The sequence below is a fragment of the Panthera onca genome, chromosome A2, assembly GCF_046562875.1.
Source record: "Panthera onca isolate mPanOnc1 chromosome A2, mPanOnc1 haplotype 2, whole genome shotgun sequence".
In the NCBI taxonomy this organism is placed as follows: domain Eukaryota; kingdom Metazoa; phylum Chordata; class Mammalia; order Carnivora; family Felidae; genus Panthera; species Panthera onca.
In genome coordinates this window covers 13,088,372-13,106,338 of record NC_138340.1, presented here as the reverse complement: position 1 = coordinate 13,106,338, position 17,967 = coordinate 13,088,372, and the positions used below count along the sequence as shown (strand labels likewise).

At 54.7% G+C, this 17,967-nt stretch overlaps 1 protein-coding gene across 1 annotated transcript; it reads right to left on the bottom strand.

Moving 5' to 3' along the window:
* Positions 1-5,032: 5,032 nt before the first annotated feature.
* MVB12A (multivesicular body subunit 12A) lies at positions 5,033-9,794 on the bottom strand. Its single transcript, XM_078443204.2, has 9 exons — positions 9,612-9,794; positions 9,405-9,503; positions 9,180-9,276; positions 7,308-7,434; positions 6,412-6,531; positions 6,230-6,336; positions 5,930-5,991; positions 5,585-5,641; positions 5,033-5,407 (listed from the first exon to the last, which is right to left on the bottom strand). Exons 1-9 carry the CDS (start codon positions 9,699-9,701, stop codon positions 5,345-5,347), a joined length of 822 nt encoding a protein of 273 aa, XP_078299330.1. The 5' UTR covers positions 9,702-9,794; the 3' UTR covers positions 5,033-5,344.
* Positions 9,795-17,967: the final 8,173 nt, after the last annotated feature.

Sequence of the window (17,967 nt, the reverse complement as noted above, 5' to 3'; positions counted from 1 at the left end):
GTCTCCTGCTCTCTCTGCCCCTCCCCCGCTCACATTCTGTCTCTCTCTCTCAAAAAGTAAATAAACATTAAAAAAGAAAAAAAAAAGAAATGTTCTAGAACTAGACAGTGGTGACGGCTGCACGATCTTGTCAGTGCACGAAATGCTACTGAATTGTCCACTTTCAAATGGGGAGTTCTGTGTGATGTGAATTTCACCCCAATTAAAAAATAATTAAGGAGGCACTTGCTCTCAGGCCTCCTGCGGGAGCAGATGGGCCTCTGAACTAAAACGAGCTCCTTGAATGTTGCACCCCACGAGCTCGTGAGCCTCATCCCAGTCTGACCCCTGCTCATCCTCTTGGGAAGCTATGCAAGGTTCCGGCTCAGAAGGCCAGCTGGGAACAATGCCCATAGCCCGGCCGAAATGTGCCCCCCTTGCCAGCCGTGCCCTGGAAGGGGTGCCAAGCGTCCTCGTATCTCAGCCGGAATCAGGTTGTCCCGGGGCTGGAACCAGATGCTCAGGGTGCTCTGCGTCCTGGGTACCCGATAAGGGTTTGGTGCTCCAGGAACTGGGACAGATCTGGCCCAGCGAACAGTCATGCAGCCTGCAACCTCAGTTTCCTTCTTTATAAAATCAGGTAACCTTGGGGGCGCCTGAGTGGCTCAGTCAATTAAGCAGCCAACTTCGGCTCGGGTCATGATCTCGCGGTTCGTGGGTTCGAGCCCCGCGTCGGGCTCTGTGCTGATAGCTCGGAGCCTGGAGCCTGCTCCGGATTCTGCGTCTCCCTCTCTCTCTCTCTGACCTTCCCCCGCTCATGCTCTGTTTCTCTCTCTCTCTCTCTCTCAAAATCAAATAAGCATTAACACAATTTTTTTTTTTTTTTAAATAAAATCAGGTAACCTCCACTCCACCAAACAGCTGTGAGGACCAAATCAGAAAGGGTATCGATGTCTCCATTCATTTCACAGACCACGCAAACAAAAGCAGTGGTTGGCATCCCGGTGGGACTTAGCGTGTGGACAACGTCTCTCAAAGACGTAGCCTTGGATTGGGATCCTCAGAATCACACCCTGAGATGATTTGGGGGATGTGGTTTGCTTATGTGGGAGGTTATGCCAGGAAGTCCCAGAGCCCATCAAGGGCACCAATGAGGACACAGTGCCCGGGGTGGGGGGTGGGGGGGCAACCAGGGTTCCCTCCTGCTGGGGAACTCTGGCAGACAGCCTAGAGCACACCCAGCAGAGTGGTCCCAACACAAGGGATCAGGGCTGGGGTGCTTATCCTCTGACCACCATCAGGCATTGCTTAGAGAGAGATTAACCCCTCATACTTCTGGTCTTCCCTACGCACCAGCTGGACACCTGTGGCCACACAAGCCCCAGGCAAGGTTGCGGATAATTGCTGCGAATGACATTCATCATGTGGAGAGGAACATGGATGGGATGGATGGGAGGGGGGGCACAGACAGCATCTGCTTGAGCTGTGTTGCATTTTTGCAACAGTAGGCATGAGTGGGGCGGGGGAGGGATACCGAAAGCACTTAACCACGCTATCTCTAGATGAGAAGAACTATTGATGTTTAGATGCCTACCATGTGCCAAACACTATGCCTGACTCACACAGGCATCACTGTTGTTGTCCCCTCCCTCCTTCACTTCTTCTGCACACGCAATCTGCTGAAATTGGCAGAATGCAGCTGGCGTCCTCTGTGCTGGTGACATTTAGAATGGAAGGCCAGAGGCCACCTTGAAGGAAATGGCTCAGCACAACAAGGGGCGTATCCCCCCTCCCCCCCCCACACACACACAAAAACAATTTATGAGCATATTATTTTTTAATGTTTCTTTCTTTATTTTTGAGAGAGAGTGAGTGCAAGTGGGGGAGGGGCAGAGAGAGAGGGAGACACAGAATCTGAAGCGGGCTCCGGGCTCCGAGCTGTCAGCACAGAGCCCGACGCGGGGCTCGAACCCACGCACCGTGAGATCATGACCTGAGCCGAAGTCGGACAGTGCCAAGTATTGGTGAAGACTGGAACTCTCATTCCTTGTGAGTGAGGGGGTGCGTTGGTCCCAAGAGCCTCGGACATCTGCTTGGCTGTATCTGCTGAAGATGAACCCAGGCTTCGCCTACCACCCCCACAATCTCCACTCAGGGCATTTGCACAACGGGAATGAGTGTGTTCCTCAAGAGACGCATACAACAGTGCTCGGAGCAGTTTTGCTCAGTGGCCACGAATGAGAGACAACCCACGTGCTCATCAACAGGTGACCAGACTGGTACATCCATACCATGAACTCTAGCAATGAAATTTCAGCTCAGGTCATGATCTCCCGGTTCATGGGTTCGATCCCTGGGTCAGGTAAGGTTAAGGACCTTTGAGAGGTAAGGACCATGGAGATTCCCATTGGAAAGATGGAGAAACTGAGGTATAGAGAGGTTAAGCCACAGCTCAGGGTCACCAGCTAGTGAGCAGCGCAGCTGGGACCTCATCTTGCCCTGTGACGCCTCAGTCTCAGTGCCTGGGCAGGACGGATAAAGCTTTGGCTCCCTTCTCTGTAGCCCACGATGTGAGCTCAGTCATAGCAGTCAGGATCGATGTGGCCCAAGTCAGGAGTGGGTGGGTGGGCTCCATGGCGATTCTCCTGGGCCTTCCCCAGGCTGTCCTGAGGCCCTGTGGGGCCCAGAGGGTTGGGATTTTGCAGGGTCATTGGCCTAGCGATGACAGCAAGCCCAGTTGGATCCTAGGCCAGGACGGCTCATCTGGGGGGCCCCTGGTCACCCGCGGATGCCCTGGAAAGTGATCTGAAGCTGGTTTCAGGGTGGCCAAGAAGGCGACCAGGGAGAACAAACAGCCTTTACTTCCCGGGCAGATCAGATTCCACGGCCGGCGCCACAGCAGCCTGGGCGGGACCTGGCAGGTGCTGTCTGTGCCCAGAGAGGGGAGAGGTGGGGAGATGTCTTCGACCAAAGGCCTAGTTTTCCCAAGGCAGCTGAAGTGTATGGGGGAGGGGGCACATTTTACGGTTTCCCCTCGCCCACCTCTCCGGGACAGCTTGCTGTCTCTCCCCTCAGATCTCCAGGACAGGGGGTACAAGTGGGTGGTACAGGGGCGCCTGGGTGGCTCGTTCGGCTAAACCTCTGGCTTCAGCTCAGATCATGATCTCGCCGTTCGTGGGTTCAAACCCCGCGTCGGGCTCTGTGCTGACAGCTCAGAGCCTGGAGCCTTCTTCCGAACCTGTGTCTCCCTGTCTCTCTGCCCCTCCCGACTCGCACTCGGTCTCTCTCTCTCTGTCTCAAAAATAAACATTAAAAAAAAGTTATTTTAAAAAAAGTGGGTGGCACAACCCTTCTGGGGGCCCAGTGGGGCGCGTTCTGACCGATGACCCGTGAGCAGAACTTTGACAAAGGCACTTCCAGGCCCGGGCATTTAACTGATGGTGCAAGAGCTTTTGGAGTCCGTCCCCCACTGTCGCCAGGGGATGGTGGCAGCCCCTTCAGGCGGATTTCAGGCACTGTGACCAGCCGAGTCTGGGGCTGCTCTGCCATGGGCCCGTGGGATGAATGAAAACTAAGCCTTGGCCTTTCGAAGCCACAGAGATCTGGGGATGTTCCTGACCACAACAGGACCTGGGCCACCCGGAAGCTGTGGGGACCTAGGGAAGACAGAGCATTAAAGGAAGGATGTGGGAGAAAAATGGTGTTAGTCTGGGGCTACATCCCACGGATGTGGGAGAAAAATGGTGTTAGTCTGGGGCTATTCGTTTAACAAATGGGTCCAGACTATTCTTCACGTATTCCATATTTGTAAGTTCTACTGGCTGAAATTCACTTGTACCCCACCCCCCAGCCAATACTTGCGCACTTTGCAGCCATTCAAGGACACGCATGGGGGGGGGGGGGGTAGTTTGAATCACTGGGGGACCCATTCCCAGCTGAGGCGGAACGTGGTGACACTCTGGCGTCTTGTTTCACCCCTCAGACCGTAAACAGGTGGCCTTTTTGTGGTCTACCTAGTGGCAGGTTTTTCACATCGTTGTGCTTTTTCATCGGCAACTTTGTTGTTTAAGAAAGCCCCCAAGGCGCCCGATCGGTGCCTCGGACTTGGCTCAGGTCACGGCCTCATGGTTGGGGGGTTAAAGCCCTGCACTTGGCTCTGCGCTGTCAGGGCAGAGGCAGCTTGGGAATCTCTCTCCCCCTCTGTCTCTGCCTTTCCCCGCCCCCTCAAAATAAATAAACTTAAAAATAAAAATAAAAATGTCCCCACGTGTAGTGCTTCGTGCTACCTAATGTCCCCACACACAAGAAGGCAAGGATGTGCCTCCTGGAGAAAATGTGTGGGTTAGATGAACTTTGTTCAGGCGTAAGTTAACAGCGCTATCGGCCGGAAGTTCAACATTAACTAATCAGCGGTATGTATTAAACACGGGGTCTTGAAACACACACAAAACAAGGCCCGGTACCGATTGCTTGACAAAAATGTGACCAAAGGCTGGTAGGAACCCCCCACGGAATCCGGTACTCCCTAACTCAGTTTTCGCTGTGACATTAAGGGACCTAACTACCGCCAATAATGAGAATGGACGGAACGTACCGGTCACCCGGCAGAGGAAAAGAGACACGTAGAGCAGCTCGAAAGTTCAGACAGCAGGCCCTGGGTTCAGATCCCAGCTGTGACCTTAGCGGCCCCTGCCTCTGTTTCCCGCTCCGTAAAACGCGACAAAACCCGGGCTTCCCACCGGGGTGCGGGAAGACTGAAAGAGACGCTGCGCATCAGGTGTTGAGGCTGGGGTCCCCGCAATATAAATGTGACTGAAACGATTATTCGCGTTTTGCACAATGCTGGAGGGGCGGACCAGGTCTTCTCTGTGACCTACGTCCCCGGCTCAGGCACTCGCGGAGCCTGATTCCCCCTCTGTAGAAGGCGAGTGGTGGCAGCGCCGCCTTAGATGTCCTGCACTGGGGTCACCTCCGCCCCCTGGCTCGTGCTGCGCGTGCGTGGTGAACACCTTGAACCACAGAGGACCGGCGGCCGGGATCAGGACTCCAGACGGCGAGCACAGGTTGGTGTTTATTGCCAGGAGGACGCCCGCGTGGCCTCCAGGCACCAGAGAGTTTTGACACAAATGACTTGAAGGCACTGGTTTCCGTCCAGCCCCCACCCCTGCCCTGCAGGGCCCAGGGGCGAGAGACCCCATCACCGAGCAGACCTGTCCTGCTCCCTTCTCCAGGGCTGTCCCTCCGCTGCGTGGCGGAGGGTCTAAAATGCCCTGCGCCACCGAGATTCCCAAGATGCTGTGGGGCGGGGTGGCTGCCAGTCCCGGGTGTCCGGCAGGGGGGGCTCTTCCCTGGGGCTGACCTAGGGCTACGAGACGCTGGGGGGCAGGCGCGCAGCCGCAGTCTTCTCCACCACAAAGCCGTAGTTATACTGGGGAGGCGGAGCGAGGAGAGCACAGAGTGAGTGAGGGGGTGGAAACGACTAGGGACTCGGCGATCTCCAGCCTTTGGGAGACAGGGTGTGGCTGGGGGAGCCTGGGGCGACGGGAAGGGAGGGGAGAACCCCCCACCCCCCACCCCAGCATGCCACCCTGGGCCCTGCACCCACCTCCTCCTCAATATCCGCCAGTGACTTGATGGTCAGATCGGCAAAGGCAGAGAAGGCCTGGCGGGCAGAGGCAGATCAGTCCCGGGCGGGGACCCCAACCTGGAACCCCCATTCCTTGAACCTCAAGGAGGGTCTCCCTCAGTATTGGCCTGAACATCCCCTCACCCTTCCTGCCACAGCCTGGGGAGTTGTCCCTCCTGATGCCCCATTCCGAGCCTGAGACCCTCCAGCTTCCTCCAACCCAGGAACGTGGACCTCCGTGCTGGGGCACTGGAGGCACGGATGACCCTCCCTGCCACTGACAGGGGCAGACCCAGGCGCCCCCAGCGCCCAGCGTAGACTCACCAGGGGGCCACAGCTCTTGCCCTCAAAGCGCGGGTGCAGCGTGAAGGGAACACCATCCATGGCTGAGGAGAGCGAGTGAGGACAGAGGCTGAGGCACAAGAGACTTGAGGCCCGCCTGCCGCCCACCCTAAGCAGAGAGGCTCACGCCATCCCCACCCCCCAATCTCTACAAAATGGGGGAGGCCCAGGCCTGGTTCCAACCCTGGTTCCACCCCTTCCTGGCTCTTCAACCTCGGGTAAGTCTTGCCCTCACCCCCCCACCCCCCACTCCCGTGCCTCAGTTTTTTGCTCTGCGCTCACCTGAGATGCCATAGAGGTTGGAGGCCTCGTAGATGGAGTCGCTCCTCCGCAGAGTAGATGCCCGAGAGCCAACCCGGGACAGGGTCCGCTCTGGAAAGCCGCCCTTGCTGGTGGAGGCAGGACAGCACAGGTCAGGCCTGACTCCCCCCATGGCCGCCCCCTTCCCAAGCCTGAGGACTCACCTGGGCTGGGCAGGTGGGTCCAGGGAGAGGCCCCGCATGTCCCGGCTGAGAGCTCGGGGCTTGGGCACCGGCCTGGGGGCCTTGGCCTTCTTGCACCAAATGGCAAAGCCTCCCATGTCCCTAGAAGGAGAGAGAAGTAGGGAGGGGTCCTAGCCTGATGGGGTGACCCCAGCCCTCTGGGGGATTTTCCTTTCAGCATCGCAGCCCGCACCCTGAGCAACATCCTAGCTAATATTGCTGGGTCAGATCACCACAGTGTGCGTTTCAGACCCATCAACTCACTCTTCACAAGAACCCTACAAGATTGATACAATCACCCCTGTTTTAGCATGCGGAAATTGAGGGGGTGCCTGGGTGGCTCAGCCGGTTAAGCATCGGACCCTTGAGTTCAGCTCAGGTCCCGATCTCATGGTGCGTGAGATCGAGCCCCACGTGGGGCTTTGAGCCGACAGCACAGAGCCTGCTTGGGATTCTCCTTTCCCCTCTCTCTGCCCCTCCTCCCTGTCCAGATAAAATAAATAAGTAAGGAGACTTTAACACGTGGAAATTGAGGCACAGGTAAGCGGTAGAAGGCACAGGAGAAGGCCTGGGTGGCTCAGTCGGTTAAGCATCCAGCTGCTGGTTTCAGCTCAGGTCATGATCTCAACAGTTCATGTGGGGTTGGAGCCCCAGGTCGGTTTGCGGGGACTGCTTGGGATTCTCTCCTTCGCTCTCTGCCCCTCCCTCACCCCCTCATGCACTCTCTCTCTCTCTCGAAACAAACTTAAAAAAATTTTTTTAAAAAGGCAGCACAGGAGGCCTCAGGAGACTCCCTGAGGGTCAGCAGGGCAGATATGGGACTTGGAGGGCAAGGGAGGAGGCCAGAGGTGGGGGGAGGGTAAGGGGGGGGGTCCTACCCTACTCGCAGGTATCCAGGCACCGTCTTGGTCTTCCCACTCAGCCGGACATCAAACACAGCTGTGTCTGCAGCCCCCAGGGGCACCAGCTTCATACACATGCGTTTCTTCTTGGACACAGAGGCCTCTGGGAGTGGGGGGTGGGGGGCAAGGGAGTGAGAAGAGGGAAGAAGCAGAGAAGGGACCCAGAGATGGCTCCAGGATGACGCTTGCCAGGGTGCTATTTAAGGCAGCTACCTGGATAGCTTTAGGTCAGTGGTTGAGTCATGAATGGTATAGCCATAGGAGGGGACTCCATGTAGCCTTTAGGAGCCATTGGGGCAGGCTTATCTTTGGTGACATGGAGAAGCATTCATGGGGTGACCGTGCACACCTATGGCAAGGGTGGGTAGCTGTGGACTCGGATGGAACTGAGTGCCCATCCTGGCCCTGCCAACCTCACTTTTCCTTAGTCCTCTAATCCAGGGGTCAGCAAACTCTGGCCCGTGAGCCAAAAGACGCCAAGATCTGCTTTTGCACAGCTAAGAATGGTTTTCACATTTTTAAAGGATTATGGAGGGAAAAGGCAACAGACACTATCTGGCCTGCAAAGCCTAAAATATATACTATCTGGACCCGTACATAAAATGCTTGCCCCATGAGTTCGAGCCCCACGTCAGGCTCTGGGCTGATGGCTCAGAGCCTGGAGCCTGCTTCCGATTCTGTGTCTCCCTCTCTCTCTGCCCCTCCCCCGTTCATGCTCTGTCTCTCTCTGTCTCAAAAATAAATAAATGTCGGGGCGCCTGGGTGGCGCAGTCGGTTAAGCGTCCGACTTCAGCCAGGTCACGATCTCGCGGTCCGTGAGTTCGAGCCCCGCGTCAGGCTCTGGGCTGATGGCTCGGAGCCTGGAGCCTGTTTCCGATTCTGTGTCTCCCTCTCTCTCTGCCCCTCCCCCGTTCATGCTCTGTCTCTCTCTGTCCCAAAAATAAAAAAAAAAAAAAAAACGTTGAAAAGAAAAAAAAAATAAATAAATAAATGTTAAAAAAAATTAAAAAAAAAAAATAATAAAATAAATAAATAAATAAAATGCTTGCCGACTCTAATATCAATAGATATACCCTGAGAGTCAAATACACATGACCAGGGGTGCTTGGGTGGTTCAGTCGGTTAAGCGTCCGACTTCGGCTCAGGTCATGATCTCATGGTTTGTGAGTTCGAGCCCCGTGTGGGGCTCTGTGCTGACAGCTTGGAGCCTGGAGCCGGCTTCAGATTCTGTGTCTTCCTTTCTCTCTGCCCCTCCCCTGCTAGTTTTCTGTCTGTCTCTCTCAAAAATAAAAGATAAAAATAAAAAATAAAAAAACCAAATACACATGACAAGACACAGTGAGAGGCAGGGAGAGCCAGGTGGCTGGAAAGCAGGGTGGTCAGGGCTGGAAGGGCAGCACCAGGGCTATAGGAGTCAGAAGGGGTGGGGACTAAACAGAGACCTGAGGGAGAATCAAGCATTAACTAGCCCAAGAGTCGAAGACAGGTGCTCCAGGCAGAGGAAACTGTGTGCAAAAGCCTGGAAATGAAAAGGCGTGGAAATGGCGAGGGTTCTACTTGGCTACCAGTTAAGAAGATATAGCAGGAACAGTAATAAAACATGTCATGACTCTTACTCTGGGACAAAGGCTGTGCCAATGGCACATTTTTACGCAGGGCAGGGCATGTGGCTCCGCCCTGGAACAGAGCTCGACGCCTCAGCCGGCTCTGTCATTACCCAGTGCATCGAGTGGGCAGTCGAGGCTCGGAAAACAAGTGCCTGTCGTCCCTCCGCCCCTCCCTGGTCCTGCCCACAGGGACCCGAACGCGGCCCCCCACCCCGCCCCCAGTCTCGGACGCGGGCCTCACTGGAGTCCAGGGGGTCGCAGACCGGGGAAAAGCCCGGTGGGAGGGGGCTCTTGTCCACCAGGACCTGGATATCGGTCACCACATTTTCCTGCGGATTCTGAGGGAGGAAGGGGAGGACACAGCGACAGTCATGCTGCAGCAGGAACAGCGCCCCTGGCGGAGGGCCCCGCAAATGGACGGGGGAGTGGGCTGACCCCGGGGATTCCGAAGGTGGGCGCCCCTTACCTCTAGGCTGCCCAAAGAATTGAAGCACAGAAAGTAGCCAGACTTCTGCGCGAAGCTCTTGCCGAAGTTGGCGGGCGTCCCTTCCACGGTGCAGGAGATCTACGATGTGGACGGGAGTCAGCGCCAGGCTCCTACCCCGACGCGGCCGCCTGTGCCCCCACTTGATCCCGTGCCCCCACTTGATCCCCGGCCCCCGACGTCGCTCACCGCACTGAATCCCCGTGGCGGAGGCGCCGAAGCCGACGACCAGACCAGGCCAGCCAGCGGCGCCGTGTCGGTTCCGGGTCCTGGATCCATCCTTCGAGCCCAGAGCCGAAGGCCAGGACGGACTCAGATGTCCGAGCCGACGACCCGCGGCCGGGTTAGGGCAGGAGTCTGAACTACAACTCCCAGAAGACCGTGCGAAGGCGGGGCGGGGAAGGGGTGCTGTCTGCGCGTGCCTGGAAGACGGCTGACCAATCGCGTGGGAACATGAAGCCACGCCCCCGTGCACCGCGCAGGCGCACATGAGCGACGTTTGCGGAAAATCGTCTCGTCCCCTTCTCACGCCCAGCGACTTCCTCCAGAAGTGTTTCTACTCAGCGCCGAGGTCTTGCCTGCCCCAAACCAGAACTACGCTCCCCAGAATTCCTTGCGGTATCGGCTTCTCCAGGGACACGTTTGGACATTTAGGGAAGAGATTGGAAAAACTGTAATTGTAGTTCTAGGAAGTCATCCCAAAGGAAACGTCCATGGGTTATGCAGCTATTAGTTTAAATAACAAAAAGTACGGACCACCGTGAACCATGAAATCGTGTGTAACTTGAGGAGTTGTTCATGTTACCGGTGGGAGATTCTGCATTGTGTGAATGGAGATCTCGGTTCTTGGATTCCCCACGAAAGAATAACCTGAGGATCCGCGCTTGAATAAAGACAGCTAGAAGGAAGGCAGCAAGCACAAAGCAGCTTTTTAAGAACCGTACACTTTCAAGGTAGGAGAGCGGGCAGGCCCAGAGATGGCAACTGCCAAGAGGCTAGGGGTGTCTTTTCTTTTTCTGTTTGCGGGTCCTAGCTAGGGTGGTTTCCAATCATCTAAGGGACTCCTCCTATTTATTGGGAGGGGAAGTTTGGGGCCCTACAAGTTTCTTGCCGGAAGTGTCATGGCCACCTTCCCCCCAGAAGGGTAGCGGGTGGGGGTCGAAACCGCAATGTAAATGTATTAGAATGAACATAGGCAATCACCCTGCGGTAGAGGTTGGAGAGGAGACCGCAGGTTCTGCACCTGTGGTTCTTGGTTGGCTAACCTTGGTGGAAGCCACAAGGCCAAGATGTTGAAAGCCACAAAGTCAAAATGTTGTGCCCCCAGGCTTCTAATGTGTGACCTATGTTTCACAGCCCCTGCCCCCAGCTCAGGTCTAACTAACTGCCTATTCCATCATTCCCAGACACAATTAGGTTTTTTTAATGAGATATAAAGTATTTAATACGGTAACATGCTTTTACACCCCTCTGGGGGGAAAATACGAAAAATTAGGGAACAAGGTATTATCTACTCTAACATATTTTTCAGTTTTCTGCAATATCACGGGTTGGCCCACTGTCTGGTTTTTGTATGCATAAATGATTGAAGGGAGGGAAAAAAAATAAAGAGTATTTAGTGACGTGTGAAAAGTATGCAACATTTGAATGTCGATGCCCATAAGAAACAAACATCTTGGAAAAGATGACCCAATAATGAGACACAGGAGTGAACTAACCATGGGCTCCCCTAGAAATACCCCATTTTCCTAGTACTTAGGAGGAATGTGGGTTCAAAACCTGGAGAGTTCCCTGGGTGAAATTTGAAACTGGACCCCACACTCAGAGGACAAGGAGAAAGAAGTCAACTACTCTAGATTGGTAGAGGGCAGGGTTTTTGTTGTTGTTGTTGTTGTTGTTGTTGTTGTTGTTTTGTTTTAAGTTGTTTTTGTTTTTTGAGAGGCAGAGAGAGAGAATTCCTGCCCATGAACATGCAGAAGAGGGAGAGAGGGAGGGAGGGAGAGAGGGACGGAGGGAGAGAGGGAGGGAGGGAGGGAGTGAGTCCCAAGCAGGCTCCACACTGTCAGCACAGAGCCTGGTGTGGGGGCTCGAACCCATGAGCTGTGAGGTCATGACCCGAGACAAAGTCAGCCACAACTAACTGAGCCACCCAGGAGCCCCGGGAGGTGGTAGTCCCTTAATAAGGAGGGGATTTACACAGGAGGCTAGTCTTCAGTGGCTGCAAGACAAGTAGATCTCCTTACCGCCCCCCACCCCACCCCAGAATCTTAAAAGTTCATATAAAGGCCTTAACTGGGTTCAGTCACATACAGTGTCCGGAAAGGCTCAACAACACCTTACTCTCTCAAGGCAGATCCTTGAAAATAGCTCTCACTGTGGGAATGGTGAGCAGAACATACATTCCAAGGACAGGGGAGGGGGTTAGGAGCCTCTGATTGCCTGGTTCCACCTCAAGGGTCAACTGGCAATCACATCCTCTTGGTGACCTCCTCTAACCCTCCACCCCTCATGACCAGCTCTTACAGTCCTACACTTCCCCAAACCACAGATTTATTAAGTCCCTTAGGATGGGGGTGGGATCATTCAGGGCATTCACTTGTGTGTCTTCATCTGCTTTAACAAAGATGATATACATTGATAGACTCATCAGATATGAACACACAACATTCTGCTCGGATAATGGCACAGGTGCCTCTTTGCAAGGCAGTCATACCCAAGGCCATTCTAATCTGGAGGACAGATTTTCTCATTAGAGACATTTCAGTGTTCAATAGGACAGGCTTTGTCGGGTAAACTTAGTAAGGGCTTCTATGCCTGCTAGAACTTCCTTCAGGCCAGTGGAGGGAACAAACATGGCAGCTGAGGGGTCATACCAGTGGAAAACAACGTGCCCTTCTGGCCTTACGGAGAGAGAGGTTGATAACTTTGGTTACTGTGGGTCAGAATTTGGGGAAAACCCAGGGGGTAGCGGCCCCACCACCCAGGAGGAAGCCGAGCCAAAGATCTGTGCCGCACACCCCCTGGGTCCCATCTGGAATTACCCGGTCAATACCTGGGTGGCATAACAGTGCCAAACCAGTCGCGATCCTTCAGAGTGACAGAATGACTCCATCCCAGGTGTCTGCTACACTTGGTTTGATTCTGTTCAGAGTGGTGTTTTTCTGTTCCCGAGCCCACGAGTGCTCCACTGTCTCTAACCCAGGGTAAGCCACATTGAAGCCACACGGGGCCATCCCACATCTGAGCGAAACCACCTAATGGCTCTGAGAGTGGTGTTTTGGGGACCCTTCCGGTCGGCGGTGTGATGGGCTGCCTGTCTGACTGACTTGACAGAAGAAGAACGCCCGTGCCCGGTGTTATTGATAGTGTCAGTAACCAGTCGGGTTTCTGGATCAGTGCTGGTAAGATCCGCTGAATTATGAGCACCTGTCCTCGTTTGTGCTCCCTTAATGTACTGCTCTAATGCCTTCCAATCCCCTCCCTGGAGTAGTGGGGGGGGGGGGGGGGACACATCACGGGCTGGGTACACCACAACAATCCTGACAAGCTAAAGGGCAGCCGCCTGCATCCCCAACCGTTTGGACTGTATTCCTTTTTGGACTGTATTCCTTTGCCAGGCACGCAAGTGGGCCCTCTGTAGAAAGGTATTTCCATCAGGTGCCTATCCCGTGAGCGGACACCACGGGAGCAGTAGAAGTCTAAGGTCAAAAAGACAGATACTTCGTAGAAACTATGGGGAACCCTTCTCGTTAACGTGACTGCAGCTAGGGGGCGCCTGGGCGCCGTTAAGCGTCCCAACTCTTGATTTCGGCTGCCGTCCTGATCTCATGGGTTTGTGGAATGGAGCCCCTGCATCGGGCTGACAGCGCGGAGCCTGCTTGGGATTCTCCCTCTCTCCCTCTCTCTCTCTCTCTCTCTCTCTCTCTCTGCCCCTCCCCAGCTTGCTCTCGCTCCCTCTCTCTCAAAATAAAAATTTTTTTTTTTTTTTAAATATGTGACTGTGGCTTCAGGAAGTTGATCAGGTTGTGCACACCATGCAGGTTGGCCGGGGGAGGCAGCACTGTCAGGCGTGGGGAGATGGGCGGGGGGCAGGATGTGCTAGACCAGGGTCCCCGTCTTCTCCCCTTTCCCAGTGGGGACTGGGCAGCTCCCCCCCCGACCCAGGGTGTGAAATAACTCTCCAACCCTGGCGGGATGTCCCATCACACATCTTGTAGATAAACGCCTCTCCCCGGGGGTGGTGGGACTCGGTGTCCTCCTCAGCCCAGCACGTTGATGTACAGGGAGAGTCAGGGCGATAGCTCTCCCCTGAGACTCCCACACCTTTACGATATTGGGTGCTTTGACAGGGGTCCCAAGTCTGGCATATGGGGCAATTGGTTGTTCATCCCAATCCATTAAGCCTGGGACGGTACTTTGGCCACCTGGCCAAGGTGGTTTGACCTGTTGGTAATTTCATCCGCTGCTTTAATATTTCATTCTTCCTTTTGCCAATCCTGCTGCTTGTGGGTTACACAGGAGGCGGAACCTCCATCCGCTGTAATGTTCTTTTGCTCAGTCTCACACATCATGACTCTTAAAATGCGACCCCAGCCACTTGTCTGTTTGATGAGGGTATCCACACATCATACTCAGTGTTCTCTAATCCCCTAATGGTGGCAGCCTGGTTTGCGTGGTGACAAGGGAAAGCTTGGGTCAGAGCAGACACAATGACCACACCACCCAAGCCATAGTTAGAACCCTCCCTCAGAGGGAAAGGGCCAATGTAATCAACTTGCCTGTCCCTTACCGGTTGAGAACTCTGATGGATGGCCCCAGACTTTTTTGTCAGTTGCCTTGGGCATTGTTTAGAAGACACAGGGCATGATATTACTGCATTAGAGGCGCCTGGGTGGCTCAGCGCCTCGGTGGGGTATTCGACTTCGGCTCAGGTCATGATCTCACAGCTCATGAGTTCGAGCCCCGCATCAGGCTCCATGCTGACAGCTCAGAGCCTGGAGTCTGTCTCGGATTCTGTGTCTCCCTCTCTCTACCCCTCCTCCCTTCATGCTCTGTATCTCTCTGTCTCAAAAAAAACACTTGAAAAATTTTATGATATTACTGCATTAACCAAGTCACTGGTTCTCAGGAGCAATCTGGTATCCTTGGCAATACAGCATCCCACCCAAGTGCTGCCGTGGCCACTCCTCCCCTGCAGCCAATCTGCTTTATCTACTGAAGGGCCGGTTGCCAGGGCTCATACCTGGGCTAGGGCATCAGCTTCCTTGAATGCCAGGGGGGATTCAGCGCCTTACAAGCCCGGATGTGGGAGACAGTGAGGGTGCCTCAGGCTCCTGCAGGTGAACCCAAACGTCTTTCCACACACCCTGGCCCCGCAAAGGCTTACTCATGATCATCCACCTCTCAGCTTTCTGTTGTCCAGGGTTCATCCTTTTAAAACAGCCCCAACTATCGGGGTACCTGGGTGGCTCCGTCGGTTAAGAGCCGACTCTTGATTTTGGCTCCGGTCATGATCTCACGGTTTGTGAGTTCGAGCCCCGCATCGCGCTTTGTGCTGACGGCGTGGAGCCTGCTTGGGATTCCCTCGCTCGTGCTCTCTCTCTCTCTCAAAATAAATAAATAAACATTAAAAAAAATGAAAAATAAATAAAAGAGCCCAACTATCAGCGCAGAAGGGTTAACGGCCTGGGCTCCTGTGTGATCGATCACCAGCCAAACGGCTCCGAGGTCAGCCCACTGGCTTCTGTGGTTTGTTCCCGTTTCCACCCAGATGGTGGCAGTGTTGAGCTGAATAGTGGCTGCAGCTCCCGTGGGTAGGTTGCCCCGACTAGACTAGACCCATCTGTATACCAGGCATCAGCAGAAATGTGCCACTCTCCTTACGGGCCTTGGGGCCACCACGGGACCAGGGGTGGGGGCACTTGGAAGATGTAGGTCCTCTACAGGGCCTAGAGGCACCCTCTTTCTGGTGGGCTGGTAGATAGGGTGCTCCAGCACTGTCAGTCGGCTTCCCTTAGTCGAAGTGGGAGTTTGAGCCAGGACAGAGGTGAGTCCGTGGGCCCTATTCTCAACCTGCCCCTTGACAGGCAGGGAAGTTCCTCCCACGACACGCTGTCCCTTCGTGAGAGGTTCAGCGCGAAGGAGCACAGTGTATACACCTGGGAGCTGTTGCTCTTTGGGGCATATCGGATTTCTGCCCCTTCCATGGCCGAGACCAAAGTCCTAGGGCATTCTCTCCTTCTGTCGTCTCTGGCACAGCACCCAACCCAGACTCTGTGAAGTCACAGGCACGTCTAACTCAGACAGTAGCCTTGCTTGGGAGCTGCCCAGAGCCTTCGTTGGCTTCATGAGTAGCTTTGCCTTCTCCAAGGCCGCTTTTGCCCGGATCCCCAGTCCCACATGGGCCCTCTCTTTACCAGGCAGTATAAGGGACGGAGGAAAACGATGCCAGAGAGGGAATAAAGGTCCTCCTAACCCCTCCAAAGGCCTGCCCCTCTTCCACCTTAGGAGCTGGACCGGCTCGTAACATGTCAATAACAGCTTCTGGGACAATGTGCATCTTACCCAACCAAGTGACTCCCAAAAACTTCATGGCGGTGCCTGGGCCTCGAGTTTCCTGTAGGTTCACCACCCATCCTCCCACTCACGGATGGTTCCAGGAAATTCTGTAGAGGGCTCTGCAGCAGAGGCAGGTCTTTACATGTCAACATCCTGTCATCAGTGTCACGGGCCCGTTTTCTGATGTGAGGAGAGAGATCGGGGACTACCGATCTTGGGCTACCATCCTGTGACAGGTGGCGGGGCTGGCAGACAGCCCTGGGAAGCAGCTGCAAGGTCCGCTGTCGTCCCTCCCACGTGAAGGCAAATTGACCTCACGTCTAGTGGCCAGAGGTACACTGGGAAAGGCATTTGGTGAGTCACGGCCGAGCTGTCTAAGATGGTGGCAATGTCGGGGGACAACGCCTTGTTCAGTTCTCAGCCGTCTGCCATGAGCATCTGTTTTTTCTACCAGCCGTACTGGACCAGTAGGAATCGAAATAGAAGGCGCTGGGGGCAAGGGGCACCATACCAACTTGGTGAAGTTCTTGGACAGCCCCTCAGGCAACTGATCGTTTCACAGCATCACTCTTTCCTGGGGGTGGCTGGCTTACTGGTTCCCAGTTGGTACTTCCCCTCGGCGCTGGTTTGGTAACTCTAACCCAGAGGCACACTTCACTGTTAGAGGTTCGCAGACTTTGACCTTGTAGGCTGTCCGTGCCCAGGATGTTCTCTGGTACTGGAGAAATAAAAACCTCGCATTCTCATGGGAGAGAACTCTCAATCTACAGGGTCAAAGAGATCTTCCTGGCCGTAACTGTTTGCCCTCTGTAACCATCGATGGCACTGAAGGAGCTGGAAAACACCTGAGGGTCACCACGTGTTAGAGCACCTCCAGCTCCAGTACCCACCAGAGATGTCAACTTCTGTTTGTTTCTGGGCGACCAGTAAAGAATGAGCTCACTATGGGGCCTCCAAGTGCCCCCACAACCCTCACCTAGAGGTACTCTTGGCCTGCATCCCGTGGCCAGGCTGTGGGAGGCAACCCACCCTGACTAGGCCTGTATCCCCGAGGCCTCTGCTGGAGCAGCGAGGGGCATCAGGGATGGGAGGGTCAGGCTGGGCAGATCCGAACCGTTGTTCAGGGTTGAAGGCTTTCCACAGGCCAGCCGGCACAGCACTGGATTGCCGACCCGTCTTTCCAGGTGGGGTCCTGACAGCAATTTGCTTCCAGGTTACCTTTATTGGACCCCCAGATCAGCAATGGATTGGCCCAGTGTCATAAATGTCTTGTCCCACAGCGCACCTGGGTGGCTCAGAGGGTTAAGCATACAACTCTTGAGCTCAGGTCGGGTCATGATCTCACAGTTCATGAGATCGAGGTCCTGTGCTAATAACTCGGAGCCTGCTTGGGATTCTCTCTCTCTCTCTCTCTCTGCCTCTCTCTCCCTCCCTCAAAATAAGTAAGTAAACTTAAAAACTTTATCTTGGCCTACAGCTAGGCTCAGCATGGGTATCACTGTCCCATGGTAGGTTCTGGAAGGGGACCGGAAAATTTTAGCTTTCATTCCTGCAGTGACTGACTGTGGCCCGATCAGGGCCTTCAGAGAGAGGGGTATAAATGTCCTGTCTCCTTCCCAACTCCCTAAGCATTTGCTGTACCTCTCCTACAGATTTCCAGGGCCCCGTGCCCAGGGAGGCCCCCCTCATTTGGCCGAGCCTCCCTGCAGGCTAGAATAATCTAATCTAGAAGGGAGTGAGTACCTGAGTTCCCTGGGCATCACCCAAGTGCTACCAGAGGGCAGGGAGTGTGCTGGCGGTGCTGCTCGTTTTCTCTGCGTCCTGCCCAGTAAGAGAAATGCCATCGCCCCCCCCGGATCTCATAGGGGCACCACCCATGCCTGGAGACTTTCCCTGGCCTTTTGCTGGAATTTGGCAGCTATACCTATAAACAGGCCCAGTGGGGGTATATTCGCTCCTTTTTTTTTTTTTTTTTTTGTAATGTTTA

What these genes read in the sequence shown, in the direction of transcription:
- MVB12A (XM_078443204.2), bottom strand. Translation starts at nt 9,701, where the DNA reads ATGGATCCAGGACCCGGAACCGACACGGCGCCGCTGGCTGGCCTGGTC. An exon ending in CTGCGACCCCCTGGACTCCA is followed by an intron (nt 7,435 to 9,179) that starts GTGAGGCCCGCG and finishes CCCCACTCCCAG; the next exon opens with AGGCCTCTGTGTCCAAGAAG. An exon ending in GCAAGAGCTGTGGCCCCCTG is followed by an intron (nt 5,642 to 5,929) that starts GTGAGTCTACGC and finishes TCTGCCCGCCAG; the next exon opens with GCCTTCTCTGCCTTTGCCGA.